The sequence below is a fragment of the Geotrypetes seraphini genome, chromosome 7 (genome assembly GCF_902459505.1).
Source record: "Geotrypetes seraphini chromosome 7, aGeoSer1.1, whole genome shotgun sequence".
Classification (NCBI taxonomy): domain Eukaryota; kingdom Metazoa; phylum Chordata; class Amphibia; order Gymnophiona; family Dermophiidae; genus Geotrypetes; species Geotrypetes seraphini.
This window is the reverse complement of record NC_047090.1, coordinates 37151740-37170750: the sequence shown is the minus strand read 5'-3', so window position 1 is coordinate 37170750 and position 19011 is coordinate 37151740. Positions and strand designations below refer to the sequence as shown.

The window sequence follows — 19011 nt, the reverse complement described above, 5'->3', positions numbered from 1 at the left end:
AATACAAGGTCCAGATTTGTATATCGGGATGCAGATCAGTATTAGTGGTTACCAACAGCAATTAAAAAATCTTTTTGTTTCCTGTATTTACTTATATTAGTTGCATGGAAAAACAGATTTTGAGTGTAGTTTGCATAAAATGCTCTTTGCTGGGTCTTGGGCAAAATGAACATGGAAAATGTGGAGTTTAAACCAAAAACATCTGTCGAGAGCATGTAACTTGCCTACTACTAATGTATTTTTGGTTGATGAACTAAAATGACCCACTTAGTATCACAGTTAACCATGCTTTAACTACGGTTTGTTTTTCTCAATAGACAATTTATTTAAAGTTGAAAAAGGCTTTTAATAAACTAATTCCATTCACCTTTCTTCCCCAGAATTCACCCAAGAAACATGGGGCTTTCCAATGTGCCAGTATTTAAGAGAAGAGGCTTGGTGCTGTGGAAGAAACGCCAGGATGTCGGCATGTCTGGTACAGATTTGTGTGTGTGGTTTTTTGGGGGGAGGCTAGTTTTTTTTCCAAATGTTGATATTCATCATTTTGGAATAAGGAATCCAGCAGTCTGACCTGCCTCCAGTATTAGTCATATCAGCATTGATTTGGGAAAGCCAATTTAGAACAAATATAATTGGTGTGATAATAATATTTCGCACTTGTCATTGAACCTTTATATTCTCCACTCTGCTGCTGTGTGATATCATTTATTGAAAACTCAGCCAGCGAAAGAATTTATTCCATCATTCATCTTCTGCTCCCTAAAGATTTTCCATTTCCATTTGTTCTTTTTATTTGCTATGTCCAGCATTTGAGTTCTGGTTTGCAAAGACTTTTGACATCTTACAAATTCTTTGCATTCAATTAATATGATTGCATTTATAATATTATAGTAGTTCTTAGTGAACTGCTAGCCCCCTGGTATTTGTCTTTTTCTTTGTTTATTTTGTTTTGTTTGGCATCAGTGAGAGTGGGAGGGGGAGGGATGGGTTGTGGGTTGGGTTGGTGGGGTGGGTGTGATGGATTTTGGTGTACAAAATTTGAGCTGCCTTGTTGATCCTTGTTCTTGTTTCGGATTGTTGTTTCTATTTGGTGCTCAATAAAATATATTTGACGATAGTAGTTCTTAGTAATTTTGAATTTTAAATAAATTTTATTATATTTTTGAGTGACATACCTAAGACACTTACATTCTATATTACCGAATAGCACATAGTAGGGCTGTATTAAATATTGATATTGGATTTGATTTGGCCCAAATATGATATTCATATTCAAATTTAAATCAGGGTCTTTACTATGCTAAATTCTACTGAAATAATTTGTTGATCTCTGACGTCATGTTGCTTCTTTATTTGTTATGTTAACTTCAAAGTCTATTATTCATATTCAGTATTTTTCAGCCAAAAAGTAAAATAAGAACATAAGAATTGCTATACTGGGACAGACCAACGGTCCATCAAGCCCAGTCTCCTGTTTCTAACAGTGGCCAATCCAAATCCCAAGTACCTAACTAGATCCCAAGTAATAACACAGCTCTAGCATGTGGTGCACTCCCCCCCCCCTACTCCCCTGGACTTTAGATTTGAAGATCTTAATATGTTCACTGGTCGATGAATGCAAAGCACTGCTGCCAAAACAGGAGACATTTTCCCAAATAATGCCTTAAGTACAAACAAACAAAAACGGAAAACATCCTACTCTCATGCAAAGAACTATGACAGTCTTCCAAGACTATCATTATTACTTTAGATATTTAAAAGAATTTTGAAAAGCTGACTGAATGCTAACATTTAGATCAGGTGCGTCAAAAACGTTGCCTGTAGGCAGAGAAGCTCTGTAGTATCTAATGTATATTCTAAATTTAACACCTGGTTAATCGCATAATATAAATCTGGCTCCTAATTGCAATGGGACGAATAGAGAAGGACACATATTTTAATGCAGCCCATCGATAAATGCAAAGCTGCCATAGCGGCCCATCATTAGTTATAAGTTTGACATATCTGATTTAGACTGACTTTGAGTATGGAGGACATACTCTTTTTAAGAAAAGCATACACAAATTTTCTGGCTCCTCATCTATAATAATAAAACCCTAGAGCGCGCATGCGCTCTTGAAAGTTCGTGATTCCTGGCGCAGTGAGGTGTGCTTCTGTGCCAGTTCTCACGGCGCCTACGCTAGCTGGAGGCGCGTGACTGGCTGAGGTGGCGGTGCGGGGCACTGACCGACCTGCTGGATGCTTCACATGTTCCGCGGTACAGGGGCGGGAGCGTGGAGATCGGGTCCGGGGAAGAGGAAGGTTTGTTGTGCGCTGAAAGAGTAAGGGAGCCGGCCAGAAACAAACATGCTGCTGCACAGAGAAGTGGGGGAGGGGGAGGGGAGGGAAACGGAGGGGGGAGGGAAACCTGCGGCTATACAGGGAAGAGTGGGAGGGAAATGCTGCTGCTACACAGGGTAGTGGGGTGGGGGAGGGAAAGGAAATGCTGCTGCTGCACAGGGAAGTTGGGGTGGGGAAGAGGGAAAGGGGGCCAGGGAATAAACTTGCTTTGCTTTAGGGGGGAAGGGGTGTGCTGGGGGCCAGGGAGCAATCTTGGTTTGCTTTGGGGGGGAGACAGAAGGGGGCCACAGAGAAAGACAGCCAGACAAAGGGGGCCAGGGAGAGCCACAGACAGAACAAATGACAGACAGACAGTGTCCAAAGAGAGAGAGACAAGGAAAACAAAACAGACAGACAGACATCTGCTCTAGCACCCGTTAATGTAACGGGCTTAAAGACAAGTCCCTAATAAAAAGCTATAGAAAGAGGTAATACAGTTTCAAAGTTTCAAGTTTATTAAAATTTGATATCCCGCCTTATCTATATTCAAAGCGGTTTTACAAAATTAAAATAGCAAGTTTACAGTTTAAAAAACAAAAACGGGGCAGGAACTGACTCAAAAGACATAGAAACGTACAACGGAGACTAATTGGAACAAGAGGAAAAAGGGGAAAGAACTGCAATATTTGAATAGTAAAGAACAATTAAGGAACAAACAAAAAGGGGACCAGGAGAAACGGCCTGAAAGGCCGGACTAATGTTGTCTTAAAACATCCTTAGAAGGACAGTCAAGCTTCAAAAGCATCTTTAAAAAGAAATGTTTCTATACTGGATTTAAAGTTATCTAGGGATGTAACCTCTCTTAAGTGACTTGGGGCCGAGTTACAAAGTGAAGGAGCGGTGACGTAAAACATATTAGTTCTCATAGTATTGATGTGCCGAAATGATGAAGTGGAAAGCAGATTTTGGTTAGAGGAACGGAGAGAACTCTGAGAAGAAAGTATCGTTAACACAGAAACTGCAAGCATTTTAAATAGTTCAACCACAGAAATGGTAGATACCTTAAGGAAATTCTGGAGGCACAAATTTGTGCCCCCTGATGGAATTTTCCAAAATATGTGTTTTTTATGAAGCACTGCAGAATCTTTTACAAATAAACCTTCCTTCTGAAGACAGAATGTAGGTTGGTTAAAACCCACCAAATTCTCCTCCTTACCTCTGAACCGTATCTTCAAATTTGAGAGTTATAGCTTGGATCTGTACCAAGAAAAGAGTCCAAAGAGGAAAGGCCTTCTCATAGTGTTGGCACTGAATTATTTAGGGTGCAGCAAGGACATTGCAACTGGAGAAAAGTCCTCATCTGGGATCTCCGTTATCCATCTTTATACTGCAGTCAACAACTGTATCCCCCTCCCCCAATGTATCTCCCACTCCAAGTACACTCTTCTTTTCAAGGGCATGTCCATTTTTCAATCTATAATCAATAGAATTGTTACGAGATATCAAGAAGTATGATTTTTCCTGACCTTTGTAGGGCCACACAACTGTGAAAAAAAAAGCTTTTTTGTCCTTTAAATCCCAGGTGTTGAACCTCAAAGAGTCAGTTTTCATATAAATGTATTGTTAAGATGTCTGATAGAACTTATGTATTTCTAGACCCAGAACATTTAAAGAATTTCCTTGAAGCAAGGCAACTTCCAGTTCCTATAGCAATGTCCACTCCCTCAGATGGTGATATGAATGTCACGATAGAAAAGTAAACCCTGTTTAGTCTGATATAATTATTTTATTTTATTTTTGCTTTATAATTCTGGTCCTCTATGATTTCTGTAATCTTGCCTCTCTTAATCTATTTTTTTTTTAATCTTGGGTTTAAATGGAGTTACGATTTGGTTTATTTACCAAATATTTTTTGTAGTCAATTTCTAAGTGTAACTTTATTTTCTTTAACAAGTGTCAAAGAAAATTGTATAAATAATAATAAAAAAAGAGAAATCTAGAAGGAAAGGAATAAGAAAAGAGCACCTTGGTCTGTAGGAAAAGTATTGCTACTGTATCTCTAATACTAGCTTTTTATTTTATAAGACAGACAAAGCTATTACAGTATGCAGATTAATTATTCATCCTAATGCCCCATTATTAACCAGTGTCATTGATCAATGAGAGGCATCTGGGACTAGCTGAATTTGGGTCAGTCTAAATCGGATAAGTCAAACTCATTACTAATGATGGGCCACTATGGCAGCTGTTCATTTATCGATAGGCTGCATTAAAATAAGTGTCCTTCCCTAGTCGTCCCATTGCAATTAGGAGCCAGATTTATATTATGCAATTAACCAGATGTTAAATTTAAAATGTCTATTTAGATTGTAAGCTCTTTCGATCAGGGACTGTCTTCTTTGTGACTCTGTACAGTGCTGTGTACGTCTGGTAGCGCTATAGAAATAATTCATAGTAGTAGTGGTGTGAAGAGTTTCAGTCTTTGGGAAGCAGAGATGAGCTTGTGATGTCATAATGCCTCATTCCACCAATAAGAGCCAACCTGATCAGTGATGTCACAATGGCTTGATTGTCCTGTACTCCCCTCTGTCCTTCAACCCAGCCAGCAGATTAACCCTTCCCCTTAACTGTATCCATTTCATCTTATTTGTCTGTTTAGCTTGTAAGCTCTTTTGAGCAGGAACTGTCTTCTTTGTGACTCTGTACAACCTGCGTATGTCTGGTAGTGCTATAGAACTAATTAATAGTAGAAGCAGTAGAATTAACATTTAGAAACTACAGCATGAACCACACAGAACTCCCCAGCCTACAGGGCCACATTGTTGATGCACCTGGTCTAAATGTTAGCATTCAGTCAAGTTTTCAAAATTCTTTTTAATATCTAAAGTAACAATGGGAAAACTATCACAGCTCTGTGCATGAGAGTAGGATTTTTTTCAGTTGTTGTTTGTGATGGTAGTGGTAGGGCAGTCAGGATTGAGCTTGTTGAATGATTCAGCTTAAATGCTTGCCATTAAGTCCAGCTCAATATTTTTCATCAGGAAATGACCGATATAAAGGGAATTCTACATCTGTTTGGAAGAAGGGAGTCAGTTCATTCCCTAGACCATAGATTTTTCAGTCATAATATGAGTCGATCATAAGTCCAGCTGTAATCGTGGAAACACACCTGCAGTGGTCTGGCCCTCTGTCCAAGCTTAGCAGACCTCCAGTGTGCCTTGACATCAGTAGCTAGCCTTAAACCCATTAAAGCATCAAAACGGTTGTTTTGTAGCAGTGAAGATGTAAGTAGATATTTTATGCATGCAATGCAAATATTTGATTTCTAAAAATATTGCATAAGTAGTTGATGAGAGAATTTTATAAGTGTATTAGTATTTCAAGTGAGCCATTTTCTTCCTTTTAATTGTACATTAGGAGCTGAGCCAAGAAAAATGATACTCTTCTGTTTTATATTCTTTCAAAAGCTCACTGAATGTATATACGTGTGTCTCTTTTGTTATCTAAGCTCTGTCTTCTATAAATGTAAACCCTTACTATCTGAATCCAGGAAAAATAGACGTGAACTGACAGATGTCCTAATAGCACTAACACTTTTAAGTGTGCAAGAGTTTTTCTAATCACGTAATTAATCTTTTTAAACAGTCATCTTCACCAGTCTTCCTACACTCTGTTTATAATAACCTCTGACAAAAAACATAAACATCTGAGCTGTATCATTTGTTCTCTTTTAAGGCCTTGGAACGAGTTGCGGTCAGCCAAGGGGTAAGATAGATTGTTTACTATAACTTTCCCAATCACAGAGAGATTATGTTCTTTTTAGTCTCTGTTCGTACCATGACTTTCCAGTGAACTTACATCTAGCAGGTTTCTAGCGTAACACAATTAGCACATAATAAATCAGAGCTGCATTGCTCTCGTGTCAGCACCTTGTACTTCCATTAATATTTCTACCACCTTACTTTAAAGCAAGAGGTCTGCTTTGGTGTCCAGAGTCAATACATTTCATGAATGTTTCCTGAAAGTTTACCTGCTGGGGAAAATAGAATGGGCCAGATGGATTTCTCAGGATCATCAATCCCATCTGTGGAGAATGAAAACTAACCCGCGAAGCTAGAACTAGGCCCCTTAAATGTCTCTATGAAGCTTTTGGTCTTTCAACCTGTGTTTACAGATCCTGTAGGAAAAAAAAAAAAAAGATCAATCAAATCTCTGTCATGGCTCATATGCAATGAGGTGGGAAAGAACAAAAGCGTAGGTAGCATAAATATCCTTGATCAAGTTTTCAGTGTGAAGATAAAAACATTTTCAACTGGCTAAGTGGAAGAAGGAGATAGAATCATCACGTGGCAGGTTGCATAGCTTGGACCCATTGAGGGGGTCATTTTATTAACTCTTTTTTTACACATAAAACAGCTTTTAAAAAAATTACTCTAGGACAGGGATAGGCAATTCCGGTCCTCGAGAGCCAGGTCAGGTTTTCAGGATATCCACAATAAATATGCATGAGATAGATTTGCATCTCAAGGAGGCAGTGCATGCAAATCCATCTCATACATATTCATTGTGGATATCCTGAAAGCCTGACCTGGCTCCGGCTCTCGAGGACCGGAATTGCTACCCCTGCTCTAGGTGGTAAAGCATGTACTTTTTACTTAATGTCTGTGTACATGTATTCTTGGGTGGAGTTACAAAGTACACGCATTCTTTTTAAAATTATCCCCCCCTTTTACAAAACCGTGCATGAGGTTTTTAGCACCAGACGGCGCTGCTCCGATGATCATAGAGTTCCTTTGAGCATCAGAGCAGCACAGAGCATTCAATGTGTCGGCTGGCATTAAAAACCTCTTGTGCGGTTTTGTAAAAAAGAGGTATGTGCAGGTACACTGTCTTGCAGATTGTACGAGTATTTACACCATTTCCCAAGCTGGTGTAAATGTCCGTAGCTTCAGTCTAGCTGCAATTTCTGCCAGGTTACTCCATTATTTTATAATGACAGATGGCTATTGGGGCAATTCTATAAAGTGGCACCAAGTGGAGCCATCCACTTAAAAACTTGGATGTGTCTCCCAGATACATGCATAATATATAAAATGCCATAAACTATGCACCTAGGCACAACACCTTATGCCTGCATTGACCTGGTATAAGAGGGTGCCCCTGAACATCGGTGTGCCAATGCTGACTTACGCCAGTGTTCTATAATGGAATATTGGTGCCAAGATGCCATTAAATAGCGCTAAGCTTACAGCATTGGGGTGCCTGGAATGAAACGCTAATTTACAGAATTGTCGCATCTGTGCCTTATCAAATAGGCTAGAATTAGATGCCTTCTTAGTTTCTTAACCACAACCTGTTATAAAATTATCTTCCTGGCAAGTCTAAGTCCATTTCATCTGCTTCTATGAGCATCATTGGGCACACCTGAACAAAAAAGATGATTCTAGCTCAGGAGTGGGCAACTCCAGTCGGGTTTTCAGGATTTCCCCAATGAATATGCATTGAAAGCAGTGCATGCAAATAGATCTCATGCATATTCATTGGGGAAATCTTGAAAACCTGACTGGATTCCGGCCCTCACGGACCGGAGTTTCCTGTTCTAGCTGTATCCCTGCATGTATCAGACTTAGGCGTAAGAAATTAAGCTCACATAAAAGCATGATGAGCTTAAACAGAGTGTAGAAATCTTTTAAATATTCTTTGCCACTCTTCTTTCTTTGTTGCTTGTAGATACAATTATGTTTTGTAAAACCAGAATTATCTTACTTTTATATTGTATTGATGATTTTGATTCCCTGCTAAATACTTCACGTTGATGTTGCTTCTTTTTTTAAATTTTTAGCTGCCCACAAAATCCTTATTTTATCGAGCTGTTCTACAGGTTATAATTAAGGAATGCTATGGAGTTACCAGAAGGTATGGTGGCCTGCTTATACAATGCTAAGTAAAATTGCTTAATTCAAAATACATGTCTTCCAACTCAAAATCCAATCAGAACTGAAAATTTAAAAAAACCCAAACAAACACTGAAATGTTTACAACAGTGCATTCCTATCAAATTTTGAATTCAAAATCGCATGATAGAAAACTGGGAATCCCAAATGCTTATTTTTTCCTCCCTCTACTTGGTTTTATTGAAGTTTCACAGAGGCATCAGATACATTTTTTGTATTTTAAATGCTAGATTGTTATGCAGGTCAGTAATTTAGCTGTGGAGTGTGTGGCGCAGTGGTTGGAGCTACAGCCTCAGTACCCTGGGGTTGTGGGTTCAAACCCCGCTTTGCTCCTTGTGACCCTGGGCAAGTCACTTAATCCTCCATAGCCCCAGGTACGTTAGATAGATTGTGAGCCCACTGGGACAGATAGGGAAAATGCTTGAGTACCTGATTGTAAAAACCGCTTAGATAACCTTGATAGCGGTATATAAAATCCTAATAAACTTGAAACTCTTTTCTGTTTGCTGGCTGTAAGAGCACACCTCTTGGTTTGTGCTGCTCCTCTGTATACTGGATGGGTAGAAGGCAGCACAGGGCTGGTAGCACTTGTTTCCAACAATTCTTTTCCTTTTTGAATTTTTATATACATGGTAGCTAATGAAAGATCAGCCACAAAGCCACCAAGGGTTCCACAAAAGAAGGAAAATTCAAAAACAAAAGGGGCTATGGAACCAATGTTCTGGATGTCAAAGTTTATTGGTACATCAAAAAACAACTAATGAAAACAGCAAGCCAGGCAGTGTAGATTCTATGTAATAAAATTGCAGTTGTACAAGTTGCAGACCCAACAAGGTCCATGTTTCGGCTATAAACAGCCTTCGGGAGTCCAAAATATGAACACAACAGTGCTAATTGAAGTGTAGATTGAATTCTAGTACAGGCAGTGCCTGAGTAACAGACACTCGACTTAAGTACGACTTGTATTTAAGAACGCGGTTGTGGTTTCATTTGGTTTCACTGAGCAGTATTTCTAGTGGCCTAGACTCCTACACTTCTCTTGCAGCAGATTTAGGAATGATGCATGGCCACATTAAGAACAGTGGTTGTTTATGCTGTACCTTAAGAGGGAACCCTGGTAGGGATAGTTGGCTCTTTTGTCACCTGGGAGCAGAGGGAAGCTGCAAGAATCTGAAAATCTACAAGTTCTGAGTAGCATACAAATCCGACATAAGAATAGCTTTAAAAACGTAACTCGTTCTTAACCTGGGGACTGCCTGTATAGGAATAATCAAACCATTGTGACATCACTGCTGAGGTTGGCTCTTAGGCATTGGTGGAATGAGACATTATGACATCACAATATGAGCTATGGAATGTTGCTACTTCTTGGGATCTTGCCAGGCACTTGTGTCCTGGGTTGGCCACTGTTAGAAACAGGATACTGGGCTTGAGGGATCTTCGGTCTATCCCAGATGGCAACTCTTATGTGAGTCAAGTACATTCAGTCCCTGAGTTACAGATGCCCAACATAAGTATGACTCGTACTTAAGAACGCAGTTGCGGATTCATGTATTTAACTGAGCAGTATTTCCAGTGGCCTAGACTCCATAGATTCAGGAATGATGCATGGCCACATTAAGAACAGTGTGTGGTTGTGCATGCTGTACCTTAGAGGGAACCCCGGTAGGGACAGTTGTCCCTTTTGTCAGCTGGGAGCAGAGGAAAGAAGCAAGAATCTTAAAATCTACAACTTCTGAGTTGCATGCAAGAACAGCTTTGAAAACGTAACTCGTTCTTAACCCGGGGACTGCCTGTATATAACACTGAGGCAACTCATACAACTGAGATTTTATTACATTGTAGTTATTACATTAAGAACATAAGAACATAAGAAGTTGCCTCCGCTGAGGCAGACCAGAGGTCCATCTCGCCCAGCGGTCAGCTCCCGCGGCGGCCCATCAGGCCCATTGCCTGAGCAATGGTCCCAGACTATCCCTATAACCTACCGCTACTCTTATCTGTACCCTTCAATTCCTTTATCCTCTAGGAACCTATCCAAACCTTCTTTGAAGCCTTGTAACGTGCTCCGGCCTATCACAGCCTCCGGAAGCGCGTTCCATGTGTCCACCACCCTCTGGGTGAAAAAGAACTTTCTGGCATTTGTTTTAAACCTGTCTCCTTTTAATTTTTCCGAGTGCCCCCTTGTACTTGTGGTTCCCCGTAATCTGAAAAATCTGTCCCTGTCTACTTTTTCTATACCCTTCAGGATCTTGAAGGTTTCTATCATGTCTCCTCTAAGTCTCCGCTTTTCCAGGGAGAACAGCCCCAGCTTTTTCAGTCTGTCAGTATATGAGAGGTTTTCCATACCTCTTATCAGTTTAGTTGCTCTTCTCTGGACTCCCTCAAGTACCGCCATGTCCTTTTTGAGGTACGGCGACCAATATTGGACACAGTACTCCAGATGCGGTCGCACCATTGCACGATACAGTGGCAGGATGACCTCCTTTGTCCTGGTCGTGATACCCTTCTTAATGATACCCAACATTTTGTTTGCTTTTCTTGAGGCTGTGGCGCACTGTGCCGACGCCTTTAAAGACGTGTCCACCATCACTCCCAGGTCTCTTTCAAGGTTACTTACCCCTAGCAGTGATCCTCCCATTTTGTAGCTGAACATCGGGTTCTTTTTCCCTACATGCATGACCTTGCATTTCCCTACATTAAAGTTCATTTGCCATTTTTTGGCCCATTCTTCTAGCGTCCTTAGGTCCCTTTGCAGATCTTCGCAGACTTCCATGGTTTCAACCCTGCGGTAGAGTTTGGTGTCATCTGCAAATTTAATAACTTCGCAATTTGTTCCCGCCTCCAGGTCATTAATAAATATATTGAACAGGAGCGGTCCCAGCACCGACCCCTGTGGAACTCCGCTCGTGACCCCATGCCAGTCTGAGTAATGGCCCTTCACTCCAACCCTCTGTTTCCTGTCTGCCAGCCAGTGTTTGATCCATCGGTGGACCTCCCCTTGCACCCCGTGTCTCCACAGCTTTTTAAGCAGTCTTTCGTGCGGTACCTTGTCAAAGGCTTTTTGAAAGTCAAGGTAAATGATGTCAATGGATTCCCCTTTATCCACCTGTCTGTTTACCCCCTCAAAGAAGTACAATAAGTTTGTGAGGCATGACCTACCCTTGCAGAAGCCGTGCTGGCTCGACTTTAGCTGTCCATTGTTTTCTATGTGTTCACAGATACTGTCCTTAATCAGTGCTTCCATCATTTTTCCCGGGACCGAGGTCAAGCTCACCGGCCTGTAGTTCCCCGGGTCCCCCCTTGAACCCTTCTTGAAGATGGGTGTGACATTTGCAATTTTCCAATCCTCCGGGATCTCTCCAGTTTTTAAGGATAGGTTACATATTTGGCGAAGTGGCTCTGCTATTACGTTCCTTAGTTCCTTGAGTACCCTTGGGTGAATGCCGTCCGGACCTGGCGATTTGTCGCTCTTTAGTCTGTCTATCTGCCTGAGGACATCCTCCTGGCTTACCTCTAGTTGGACCAGCTTTTCATCCCGATCCCCATTTACGATGTCCTCCGGTTCCGGAATATTGGATGTATCCTCCCTCGTGAAGACTGACGTGAAGAACTTATTTAACCTGTCTGCTATCTCTTTTTCCTCTTTTACCACTCCTTTTTTGTCTCCATCATCCAATGGCCCCACTTCTTCCCTTGCCGGTTGCTTCCCCTTCACATATCTGAAGAACGATTTGAAGTTTGTTGCTTCCCCCGCCAGTCTCTCCTCATATTCCCTTTTAGCTTTTTTAACCACACGGTGACACTCCCTTTGGTGTTCTTTGTGTTCCTTTTGGTTGTCCTTTGTTTGGTCCTTTTTCCATTTTTTGAACGATGCTTTCTTGTCACTTATCGCCTTTTTCACTGCAGTTGTTATCCACACTGGGTTTTTTGTTCGGTTTTTTTTGCACCCCTTCCTGAATCTGGGGATGTACAGGTTCTGTGCCTCTTGCACCGTGCCCTTGAGTAGGGACTAGGCTTTTTCTACAGACTCCATCTTCCTTTCGCTACCATTGAGTTTCTTTCCCACCAGTTTCCTCATGCCATCATAATTCCCTTTTTTGAAGTTGAGTGCTGTCGCTGTGGATCTTTTCACCTTTGATGGTCCAATTTCCAGCTTGCACTGGATCATGTTGTGATCGCTGTTTCCTAGGGGTTCTAGCACCGCCACCTCCTTTGCAGGTCCCCCTAGCCCATTGAGGATTAGGTCGAGAGTTGCATCCCCCCGTGTTGGTTCCGTGACCAGCTGTTCCATGAAACAGTCCCTCGTGGTTTCCAGGAATTTGGTCTCCCTTGTGCAGTTTGAGTGTCCAATACTCCAGTCTATCCCAGGGTAGTTGAAGTCTCCCATCACCATCACGCTTCCGCTTTTGCATATCTGCCTCAGCTCAGCCTCCAGGTCCTGGTCGAGTGCTTCCGTTTGTCCAGGTGGGCGATAGTACAGGCCCAATTTTATGTCTGCTCCAGCTCCTCCAGGTAGCTTAATCCATAGTGATTCCAAGTCGTCCGCCCTTACTGTTGTTTCTATCCTGGTTGAAGGTATGGAGTCCTTTATATAAAGCGCTATTCCTCCACCCTTCTTGTGTGTCCTGTCCCTCCTGTAGAGTTTGTACCCTGGTATGGCCACATCCCATTTGTTGTCGTCAGTCCACCACGTTTCTGTGACTCCTATTATGTCCAGGTCCTTTGTACTGGCTATGACTTCTAGTTCTCCCATTTTGGCTCTTAGGCTCCTAGCATTAGTGTATAGGCAATTTAAGTCCTGGTTGTTTGCCTTTTCCGCTGGTTTTCCTCGTGGTTTGGCGCCCCTGCCAACCTCCTCATGGGTTGCCAGCCCCGGAGCTTTGTTGTGTTCATCCCCATCCTGCGGTGTGTCTATGTTGTCCTCAGCCTGCTCCCCCATGTTTGGATGACCCTCTGGCTCCTGTTGCTCTCTCTTAATTCTGCTTGCTAGGTTCGTTTGTGCATTGGCTCCCTGCATTGCGTCCTTTTCCCAAAAGTTCCCTCTCAGTCCCGAGCCCTCTTTTACAAATTTCTGGTTCAGTATCCTTGTTTGATACTTTGGTCCGATGTGTCGAGGTCAGGTCGACTGTCGGCTTTCCCCTTCTCCTCAGTTTAAAGCCAAGTCTATGCTGCTCTGGACGTTGCGTGCCAGCAACCTCGTCCCAGCCGTGCTCAGGTGCAGTCCGTCCCTCCTGTAGAGCTTGTTCTTCCCCAAAAAAGTTGTCCAGTTCCGTACAAAGTGGAAACCCTCCTCTTCGCACCATCTCCTCAGCCAACCGTTTACTGCTTGCAGCTCGGTCTGTCTCTTAGCATCTGCCCTCGGTACTGGCAGGATCTCCGAGAAGGCTATCCTCCTTGTCCTCAGCTTCAGTTTCCTCCCCAGGATCCTGAACTGCTCAGTTAGTGTAGTCCTGTTGTAGCTCCTCCTGCTGATGTCGTTGGTTCCAACGTGGATTATCACCGCTGTCTCCTCTGTTTCAGCTCCGTCCAGGATTCTCTCTATTCTGTCAATGACGTCCTTCGTTCTCGCCCCCGGGAGACATGTCACTAGTCGGTCCTCTCTCCCTCCTGCTATGTGACTGTCCACTTCTCTCAGGATTGAGTCTCCCACTACAATTGCAGACTTCCCCTTCCTTGGTTGTCTCTCTGGTCTCAGGTCCGTGTCGCGATCTGTTAGAATTTCCTCTGGGTTCGGTTGGGTCACTATCTCCTCTGTCTGTCCAGCTCCTCCGCAAGGTCCTACTCTCATGGCGTCTGGTGGATTCTGTCCAATTGTTGGTTCCATTCCGATGTGCTGTTTGTCCTGAGCCGCCACCATCCTGCAGGCCTCCTCGATGAATTTCTCGAGCTCTCTTACTTGCTCCGTGATGTGACTCTCTCCGGTGGTATCCTCCGTTGTCCAGCATGGTTCCTCTAAGGTGCACAGTCCTTCCAGCTCCTGGACCCTGGCCTGCAGTCTCCCGACCTCCTTCCTCAGGCTATCCAGTTCCTTACATACCAGTTGTTAAAGTCGTCTCTATTTGTAAGATTTTTAGAAAATGAAAAAGGGCTTTATGATTACTCTGTAGGTTGCTGAGTTGTCCAGTTCCTTATTTTTTGTGTGAACCGTATCGATCCGTGAGGTTTTGCGGTCTAGAAATGAGCTGTAATATAATGTAATCTATATTGCCTGGCTTGTTGTTTTCATTAGCTGTTTTTTTTTGATGTACCACTAACCTGTCATCCAGAACATTGGTTTCACAGCTAATGAAAGATGCCAGACTTGAGGTAATAAGAAGAGAATTCTATAAATGGCGCTCGGTACGCGGGCTGATTGAAAAGTAATGAGACTAGTTTTTGCAAGTTATTCAGAATCAGATGACTCCAAAGGATATGAACATTTTTCTTTTTCAAAGTAGCATCTTTCACATTCAATACATTTTTTTGCAGAGTTTCAAAAATGATTCAAAGACGTGCAGTTGACTGTTCTGCGACATCCCTTGTAGCGCTGCAGCTGTGGCCTTTTTCACTGAAGGGTTAGAAGGAAAAATGTGCCTTTTTGCAGATGATACCAAGATTTGTAGCACAGTAGACACCAAAGAGGGAGTGGAAAATATGAAAAAAGATCTGCAAAAGTTAGAGGAATGGTCAAATATCTGGCAACTAAAATTCAATGCAAAGAAATGCAGAATAGAGAGTTGCGTGGGGACAGAAATCCCACCCGTCCCTGCTAGGATCCTCTCTGTCCCCACCCGTCCCTGCAAGAAATTACCTCCATCCCCACCTGTCCCTATAAAAAGCAGCAATTACTTCTGACAGGATCATCAATTCCACAGTTTCTTTTGGGTTTGCACTGCTGTTTTCCTTGTGGAATCTCTTTGGTGGAACCCTTTTTTTGTTTTCTGTTCAGGTAATTAACTTATAAACCCCCTCTTTTACTAAGGCTGACGTGTCCATTAGATTATATGGACGAACCCTTCTTCCAAAGCCTTTCATCCCCGTGGGAGTCCCGTGGGCCAGAGGGGGGTCCCCGTGGGAATCCCGTGGGCAAGAGGGGGGCCCCCATGGGAGTCCCGTGGGTTAGGGGGGATTCCTGTGGTACCCCCAGGGGACCCGCAGGATTCCCGTTCCCATGCAGACCTCTAATGCAGACTAATGCATTTGGGGATTAATAATCGGAAGGAAACGTATACGCTGGGAGGTAAGAGGCTGATATGCACAGACGGGGAGAGGGACCTTGGGGGTGATAGTGTCCAAAGATCTAAAGATGAAAAAACAGTGTGACAAGGCAATAGCTGCTGCCAGAAGGATGCTGAGCTGTATAAAGAGAGGCTTAGCCAGTAGAAGGTATTGATGCCCCTGTACAGGTCGTTGATGAGGCCCCACTTGAAGTATTGTGTTCAGTTTTGGAGACCGTATCTGGCGAAGGATGTAAGAAGACTTGAAGTGGTCCAGAGGAAGGCGACGAAAATGATAGGAGGTTTGCACCAAAAGACGTATGAGGAAAGATTGGAAGCCCTTAGAGGAAAGGAGGGACAGGGGAGATATGATTCAGACGTTCAAATTCTTGAAAGGTATTAACGTGGAACAAAATCCTTTCCAGAGAAAGGGAAATGGTAAAACCAGAGGACATAATTAGAGGTTAGATTCAAGAGCAATGTAAGGAAATTCTACTTTACGGAGAGGGTGGTGGATGCCTGGAATGCGCTCCCAAGAGGGGTAGTGGAGAGGAAAACGGTGATGGAGTTCAAAGAAGCATGGGATGAACACAGAGGATCTAGAATCAGAAAATAATAGTAAATATTGAAGAAGTAAGGCCAGTACTGGGCAGACTTGCACGGTATGTGTCTGTATATGGCCTTTTGGTTGAGGATGGGCTGGGGAGGGCTTCAATGGCTGGGATGGTATGGATGGGCTAGAGTAAGCTTTGACGGAGACTTCAGCAGTTGGAGCCCAAGCACAGTACCAGGTAGAGCTTTGGATTCTTGCCCAGAAATAGCTAAGAATAATAAAAAAATAATAATAATTAAATTGAATCAGGTTGGGCAGACTGGATGGACCATTCAAGTCTTTATCTGCCATCATCTACTATGTTAATATGTTCACTTCATCTGAAGAGAACTTCTTTCTGCGCAGTTGTTGGGTTTTTTTCTCAAGGTTGGAAGTTTCATTACCCCTCTTTCCAAGTTTAACACGAAATTCAATCACACTCCTCTGGCGTACTCTCACAGATGAAGTTCTTCCTATTGCAACAGTATAACTGCAGGTTCGGAAACATTGCCATGTCTACTTCTTGGAAAGGCAGTCTCATTACTTTTCAATCGGCCCTCATATATAAGACGCCTAAAAATTAGGCTGACTAGAGCATTATTCTATAAAAGCCAGACACACTTTATAGAGTCATGTTTAGTGCCACCTTAGACCTCGCTAGGTATCCCAATTTTAGGCATACTCAGTTTATGCCAGGGTTTTCTTGGTTAAATGTGTGCACCTAGATTAGGCACCTACGGGCAAAATAGAGAATGATACGGACAAATTTTTCCCCGTCCACACAGGAACTCAATTTCCCCGTCCCGTCCCCACGAGTTTTGTCCCTGTGCCATACCTGTAAGCTCAGCCTTAATTGCACAAACCTCGAACACTTATGATTTTAAAGTGTTTGAGGCTTGTGCAGATGAGGATGGAGCTTAGGCATTGGTGGAATGAGGCATTATGACATCAGAATCTGAGCTCTAGAATGTTGCTACTTATGATTTTAAAGTGTTTGAGGCTTGTGCAGATGAGGACGGAGCTTAGGCATTGGTGGAATGAGGCATTATGACATCACAATCTGAGCTCTAGAATGTTGCTACTTTTGATTTTAAAGTGTTTGAGGCTTCTGCAGATGAGGACGGAGCTTGCAGGGACAGGAACAACTCGCCAAATGTTGCCCCTGTGTCACTCTCTAATGCAAAACACACCCATGATCTTCCTCCTAACCACACCTACTTTGTGATAGGCATCTTGGACTAGGCGCCTACCAAGCTAAGCGTCTAACATCCAATTAAGTGCAATTTGCGTTGACTACGAGGTGTTAATTGTCAATTATCAGTGCCGATTGAGTCTTTTAGTTAAGTTGGGTGCCTAACTTTAAGCGTAGTATTTAGAATTTACCTTTTAGTGCCTAAGCACTCTTCTGTAAAGGATGCTCTAGGCTGAGCACCTTTTATAAAATAGTGCTTAGCATGGATTTCCATGCCCGAAAACTTACACCTGCTGAAACCTGATGTAAATTCTGGCGCCCAACTGATGGACATTGAATATCTGGGGTTAGTTCAGCTTGTGGCTGGGAATAGCTTACACACCATTTACCACTGTGAACTGAATATTACCCCCAATTTTATTTGTGGGGGGAGGGGTTGTCATTTTATATCAGGGTTCCTATGTGAATAGTTCAAAAAGGTACCTATCTCATAAATGCAACATCCCAAAGCCTTCCTTGGGAATGCCCATGCACAGATCATGCAGAAATAGGTACACTCTTTCCGTACACCTGACTCTTATCATGTATACACTAATGTAATTTTATGAAAGCCCTAATCTGCATGGAAAACACACAAAATCTGACTCACAAAATACACACAAAATGCATTCTAAAGTTACCCCCCTATTGTTTAATCAGAAGATCAGGTGAGAAAAAAATGTGTGTTTGTTTTTCTTTATAGTAGCACTATAGACTATTATCATATATCATTAGGAGCTACATTACTGGCAGCGGTGTAGTAAGGAGGGTTGGGGGGGACTGCCCCGGGTGCCATCTTGGTGGGGGCACAAGCACCTCTCATCTCAGCCCCCGGCCAATCCCCCACCCGTGCCTTTAACTCTTCACTAGTGCAAGCAGGAGCTCCAACCTGCTGCTTGCACCGGCCTTGGCTCTCCCTCTGAAGACACTTCCTGGTTGTGGGACCAGGAAGTGACATCAGAGGGAGAGCCAAAGCCAGCGCGGGCAACAGTTTGGAGCTGCTGCTTGCACCAGCAAAGTGAAAGAGGTATGGAAGGAAGGGCAGGGGCACGTGGGTGCGGCTGAGGGGGGATGGGAAGGAGCAGGAGGGTGCCACCATCCTCGCTATGCTACTAAGTACTGGTTTCTAGTACATTGGAAAGTTGCTTTGATTAAATATATCTTTATTTTAACTGGAGAATATCAAGTCGGTGCATCTATCAAGCAGAACTGATTTGGATTGATTTTTGCTTTATGTAGGCCACGTAGCTTTATTGAATTTTGCTGCTGCCTTCATACCAACAATTTGAAGTATAGTAAGACAAATGTTGACATTTCCTGTATTTGGAATTTTCTAACATAGTAGTGTTGCAACCAGGGAGAGAGAAAAGTGGGAAGAAAAGGACCAGGCAAGGTACCCTTGTGAGGTTCAGCCTGCTAAAGCCAAATGTCCTTGACAGCAGCACATTATCATGAGATAATTTTGTTCCTTACCTTCATGAAGTCATTTGAGATCATCAGCAGAATTTTCTTTCCAGAATTTTCTTTGCATATCCAGTGGCATCTGAAAGGCATTATTCGCATTCCGTTATATCCCAGGCCCCCTGCATTGCAGATTTCAGAAATGCTTTGAACAATAAAAAAGAAAAAACCCCAACAGGTAGTGGCAGCGGGAAGGGGGTGACCAGATGGTTGAGAGACCAGATGATTCGGCAATCTGGAAAGAACTGGGAGACA

General features: G+C 42.8%; 1 protein-coding gene across 1 annotated transcript in view; it reads left to right on the top strand.

Annotated features, from left to right (window-relative positions):
- Positions 1–19011, top strand: part of METTL25 (methyltransferase like 25) — a 146764-nt gene that overhangs the window by 91542 nt on the left and 36211 nt on the right. Inside the window, exons 7-9 of the mRNA XM_033951824.1 lie at positions 381–475; positions 6055–6084; positions 8162–8235. Coding sequence (XP_033807715.1) covers positions 381–475; positions 6055–6084; positions 8162–8235 — 199 coding nt within the window. The remainder of the gene's footprint in view (positions 1–380; positions 476–6054; positions 6085–8161; positions 8236–19011) is intronic.